Below are 6,000 nucleotides of genomic sequence, written 5' to 3' on the forward strand. Positions count from 1 at the left end.
AAAGTTCTCATACTGCAGGGATCTTTGTGCAGGCCTCCATTAGTAGGCATGGTTGATGAAATCATTTAGTCATAGTAACTGAACTCAGATTTCCAGCCCTTCTTCCCTCTCCAGGGGTTTGGTGTTGGGCTGCTACAAGTTCCAACCCTCTAATCACATGGTTAGATCTTCTGACAAGCCCCATTCTTTGTGACTTCTTAAAAGTCATTAATGTAAACTGAGGTGGTTGAAAGGGGTGTGTTGGAAATAAAACATTCCTTTTGCTTTTAACACTTAAGCTATTTCACGAACCAAGGGCAGAAATGCAAGGATAACAAAGGATGCTCCCATCACTCATTACTGAGGAAATTACTGAGGGACTGTGTGCCAGGAATTTTGGACAAGACCAAAATACATATTTCTTTTTTTTTTTTTTTTTTTTTTTTTGACAGAGAGAGATCACAAGTAGGCAGAGAGTCAGGCAAAGAGAGAGAGAGAAGCAGGCTCCCGCTGAGCAAAGAGCCCGATGCGGGGCTCGATCCCAGGACACTGAGATCATGACCTGAGCCGAAGGCAGCGGCTTAATCCACTGAGCCACCCAGGCGCCCCAAAATACATATTTCTTATTATTTTTAAAAAAATACATATTTCTTATAAATTACAGTACCAAAGACAGCTAGGAAACTGCCACATCTAAGAAGGGAAATCGAGGGCAGGAAGTAAAAAAGAACAACTGAGAATTGGTAATTAGAAAACATGAGATAAGGAGGCTGAATTAAGGACAGCTTGAAAAGTGATTAAAATAACTATAAATGGGTTAAAATCATTCATCAAAACTCTGATTGGATTTTTTTTTTTTTTTAAAGATTTTATTTACTTGGGAGAGAGAACATAAGTGGGGTTTGGGGAGGAGAGGGAGAGGGAGAAGCATGCTTCCCACTGAGCAGGGAGCCTGATGCGGGACTCAGCCCCAGGACCCTGGGATCATGACCTGAGCCAAAGGTGGATGCTTCACTGACTGAGCCACTGAGGCAACCCAAGATTTTAGAGAGAGAGAACACAAGCAGGGGGAGGGGCATAGAGAGAGGGAGAAGTGGGCTCCCTGGTGCCCTTGGTCCCATAACCCTGGGATGATGACCTGAGTCAAAGGCAGACACTTAACCAACTGAGCTACCCAGGTACTCTTTTTGATTGGATTTTCTTAAAAAAAAAAAAAAAAAAAAAAAACCAGCTTTATATTCAGTAATGCATCTGTCAAGCAGACACAGGTTAACCTTGAGGGAGTGGTAAAATGTGACAAGCGAATTTGTTATTGGGGGAAGTCATTGATTGGCCTATCCCCCTCGTTTTTTTTTTTAACCCACCTGCAGAGTAAGTTTAATGTGTGTTGTGTTAGGAGAACAGCATAAATTGTGTTCGGCTCTTTTATTAGTGAGGGCCATCTTGTAAATTCTGAACATTTTAAGACGATCTTCTCTTCCTAGTGGATTGTGCAAACCTTTGTGTTCTTGCTTCCAAAGTTTTTTGTAGAGCAGGCCTTACTTCCCTCTCTCTCTCTTTTTGACTCTGTCTCCCTCTGACTTTACTTGCCTGAAGTCTCTAATTCCTGGTTAACTCTGCACCATGGCCCCCTTTTGAGGCTGCCTGCCCAGAAGTAGAAGAGGACAGTATTCTTGAAGTGGAGATGTGGGAACATGCTGACGAGGGTTAACAGCATTGGTGTGGGGAGAGCACAGCTTAGGGTGTTGGGTGTTGTGAAGGCAGTAAGGATTCCAGTAAGTGTTACCTTTTTCTTTCTTTCTTTTCTTTTCTTCTTCTTCTTCTTTTTTTTTTTTTTTTTTTTTAAGATTTTATTCTTTATAATCTCTACAGCGAATTTGGGGCTCAAACTCAAAACCCTGAGATCAAAGTTGAATGCTCTATCAGTAGAGCCAGCAAGTTCATTGTTACCACTAGCCAGCCAGTTCATTGTTATCTTAATGATAATGCCAGGTGCTGGACTCTGGTTACTTGAGGTCATCCCTAAAGGGTGGGCTTGTCTGCAAGAGCAGCTTTCAGCCTGGAGAACATCTGAGAAGCATGCAGAGGTCAGTGGAGCAAGTAGGGGAGGCATGAGTGTGTTACAGGACCTGGATCTTGGGTTCAGGGTATGTTCTAGTTGTGACTGGTAAGGACTAGACATGCCCAGAAGCAGGAAATACCTGGGTGAAAAGCTACTGAGAGATGTCTTTTAAAGGAGCAGAAGCATCCTTTGGAGTTGTAGCCTCTGTTTTCAGAGTGTTTGTGGCATGAGACCCAGTGAGGTCTTGCCTCAACTAATCTGTACCCTGGAGCTTAAGATGCTTCCCACCTGCGCGGTGCCCCAGAATGTGTTCTAAAGCTGCCTGATGACAAGTGCCAATTGCCCAGGCGTTTCCTAGATGGTCACTTTTCTGCACAGAGGTCTTTTGTCTGTCAGGGGTGGAATTTAAGAAAAATTTGGTCTTGTGGCGTATGGGTGGCTCAGTTGGTTAACTGTCTGACTCAGTTCAGCGTGATCTCAGGGTCCTGAGATAAAGATTCCCCCACTCCCACCCCTGCTCTGCATTTAGTGCTGAGTCCACTTGTCCCTCTCCCTCCCCTTCTGTACCTCCCCCCACCTGCTCACTGGCTTTCTCTCTCTCTGAAATAAATAAATGTCTTTAAAAAAGAAAAACTTTGGGTGCCTGGGTGGCTCAGTTGGTTAAGTGACTGCTTTCGGCTCAGGTCATGATTCTGGAGTCCCAGGATCAAGTCCCGCATTGAGCTCCCTGCTCTCAGCAGGGGCATCTGCTTCTCCCTCTGACCTCCCCCCTGCTTCTTGTTCTCTCTCTCTTTCTCCCTCTCTCTCTTTCTCATTCTCTTCCTCTCAAATAAATATATAAAATCTTAAAAAAAAAAAAAGATTTTCTTATTTAAATTTTCAAGCATATAAAAAGACATCCTTATGTAGTCATCATTGGATTTCTTTTGACTGAATTTACTCCGAAAACTACTGGCAGTATTTTCTAGAACATTTTAAACAAATGTCAATTAAAATTTTTCTTTGTTTCCTTTCATTTCAACCAGAAATGTCTGTTAAGGAATTGACAGATTTGGTTATGGCTTCTGTGGATCATAATCATATTTTGTAGTCTAAAAATAACCGCAAATCAAGAAGGAAAATCACAGTTATACATATTTGAAACAGAGCAGAATGATCCACTTTCTTCTACATGTTCTTATACAGATTTTAGTAGAAAATTGATAAAAAATCATACCAACTTAATGTTTGGGATAGCACTTGCATTTATTAATCAGAAAGTTGGTATAAATCTAAAATAAGATATATTGTGAAGGGCGCGCCTGGGTGGCTCAGTGGGTTAAGCTGCTGCCTTCGGCTCAGGTCATGATCTCAGGGTCCTGGGATCGAGTCCCGCATCGGGCTCTCTGCTCAGCAGGGAGCCTGCTTCCCTCTCTCTCTCTCTGCCTGCCTCTCCATCTACTTGTGATTTCTCTCTGTCAAATGAATAAATAAAATCTTTAAAAAAAAAAAAAAGATATATTGTGAAAAATACTGAAACATAAGTTTGAAACAGAGGTTACTCACATTTGATAAATTTGAGGAAGCAAAACCAATTCTCCTTGAATAGTGTAGTAAAACCAAACTACCATTTTCCTGTTCTAGTGTACTCAGAGCCAGCTGCTCATTTCGGGTCAAGTATTTTGGGGATTTTCCTCTCTTTTTGCCATTTTTCTCTGTCTTTCACTGGTAACTTTTATTAGGGAAGCTTATGATTTATAAATCAAATCAGGATGCCCTAAAGACCAACTTTGTGGTTTTTCCTACTGAGAGATTAGGTGGGCGACCACATGGATGAATGAGACCAGGAAGACCAATTAATTTTTTGACTCACTTAAGTAAAATTAATCTTGAAGTAGTATGACAGTAGGCCTTTGGCAATTTATTTTAAATAACTGGATATGGAGAACATTTATTTCTTGAAAAGAGACCTAAGGCATTCTGTAGCGCTTGCTTTTTGCAAAAAGTCAGTAGCATTGTCTCTGCTTCTCTCTCCCAGATCAAGCACTGCGCCTAGCAGAAATTTTCCTACCTCTCCAACATCATCAGCAAGTCCCTATTCCTCAGTGTCTGCCTCTCCCATTGCAAATGGTGATAGCACTAACACCTCTGGGATGCACAGCTCCGGTGTCAGCAGGGGGTAAGAGCAGGCCTTTTCACTTTGCTTCCCTCCCTCTGAGTCCTTTTCTAGCCTGTGTCTGGAGAGCTCCTCTGCTGCAACACTAAGCCTAGTTAGGCTTCCCTTTGGGAACATGCTGCATGTGTTTTCTCTCTCCATTTCATATCCACTGTAGAGTATGTCTCCTACTTCTCACTTACATTGCTTGTCCTTAGATGAGCTGCTGTTTTGCACACAGCCTAAGTCACTGGTGGTCCTGGGGAGGGGTCACCACTTTTCGTGCAAAAGGATGGGCTGGCTGTATCACAGCACAGTAATAGCGCTGAGGGAATGGTTCTCAGTTGTGGGGGATCCCTGCCTGTTTCCCCCTCCTTTGTGCGAGCATCTCATGAGCGCCTGCCACATAGCACAGACTGAATGGAGGAGGAGGAAAGTGAGGTGAGAGTGTGCGTGAATACTCAGGCACAGTTAGGACAAAGTGTGGCCTGGTGAGTGGTAGCAGGTGTGAGCTCTTAATCTTGGTAACCACATGTTCTTCCGTGAAGTCACGTGGCAGTTAGCCTTCTAGAGGGAAACATAGTTAGCATTTGCCAAAAGCCTGAGAGTAGAGAACTCGGATAGCATTTCTCCCCTTAAGGATGTACTTACCACCTGCTGTCGTGTCAAATCAGGGGCAGGGGTGGGAGAAGGAGAGTGGCTGGAGGGCTGACTAGGGGTGTAGGAAGAACTCGTATCATGGAATTATTACCAGATAGGGATTGCAGAGGCCCTGGAGGAGCCCCACAAGGTTTCCTGAGGGCATGTGTGCAGCACTCGCTTTTATTGCTGATGTGGCTTGTGTTTTCCAGTGGATCTGGCTTCTCTGCTTCGTATAATTGTCAGGAGTCGCCATCGTCTCACATTCAGCCTGGGCTCTGCGGACTTGGAAACCTGGGGAACACCTGCTTCATGAACTCCGCTTTGCAGGTAGAGGGGAGAACTGTCATCTCAGTAACACTGCTTCTTCACAGGACTGGGGCGTGATTAGGAAAGGCATGCTGAAATGTTGGGGGGACCCTTTACCAGGGATCCCTGCCTACCCTTTGTTAGTACTTCAGGAATCCCTGTCAGGGTACCTTCCACTGGTTAGTACAGAATGGCCTTTCGCTGTTAATGGCCCTGAATCAGTCCTGGGGTTGGTTTTACAGAAAAAGTATTTTTTTTTGTTTTGTTTTGTTTTTTTTTAAAGATTTTATTTATTTATTTGAAAGACGGAGATCACAAGTAGGCAGAGAGGCAGGCAGAGAGAGAGAGAGAGGGAAGCAGGCTTCCTGCGGAGCAGGGAGCCCGATGCGGGGCTCGATCCCAGGACCCTGAGATCATGACCCGAGCCAAAGGCAGCAGCCCAAACCACTGAGCCACCCAGGCACCCCCAGAAAAAGTATTTTGAATTTTGTTGGCCACTAGGGATGATCTCCCCAGAAAATATCAGAGTACTTGCCCAGTTGGTTTCTGATGGGATGAGAATTCACTGCACCAGTGATAGCTATCTAATCTCATGCCTCTGATTGTGCAAAATCCTAAAGTCCTTCCTTTGATACCTCATTTGTTTGTTGATCAAATATTTATTGGGGACATTCTGTGTGACCAAACTGTGGTAGACGTGGGCTGGAGTTAGAGTCCAGCTGCAGAGTTAGGAGGGCAGAGTTCCCAAGACTGCCTTCACTTCTTTTTTTTTTTTTAAAGATTTTATTTATTTATTTGACAGAGAGAGATCACAAGTAGGCAGAGAGGCAGGCAGAGAGAGAGGAGGAAGCAGGCTCCCCGCTGAGCAGAGAGCCCG

General features: G+C 44.1%; 1 protein-coding gene across 2 annotated transcripts in view; it reads left to right on the forward strand.

Annotated features, from left to right (window-relative positions):
* LOC309858605 (ubiquitin carboxyl-terminal hydrolase 4-like) overlaps positions 1-5,216 on the forward strand; it is a 29,324-nt gene extending 24,108 nt beyond the window's left edge. Inside the window, exons 7-8 of one of the 2 annotated variants that reach the window (XM_082751312.1) lie at positions 4,059-4,199; positions 5,027-5,216. In XM_082751312.1, coding sequence (XP_082607438.1) covers positions 4,059-4,199; positions 5,027-5,201 — 316 coding nt within the window. In that variant the 3' untranslated portion in view covers positions 5,202-5,216. The remainder of the gene's footprint in view (positions 1-4,058; positions 4,200-5,026) is intronic. The other variant, XM_082751313.1, reaches the window with a different exon arrangement.
* Positions 5,217-6,000: the final 784 nt, after the last annotated feature.

This window comes from Mustela nivalis (genome assembly GCF_964662115.1).
Source record: "Mustela nivalis genome assembly, contig: HAP1_SCAFFOLD_2863, whole genome shotgun sequence".
NCBI classification, from domain to species: Eukaryota; Metazoa; Chordata; class Mammalia; order Carnivora; family Mustelidae; genus Mustela; species Mustela nivalis.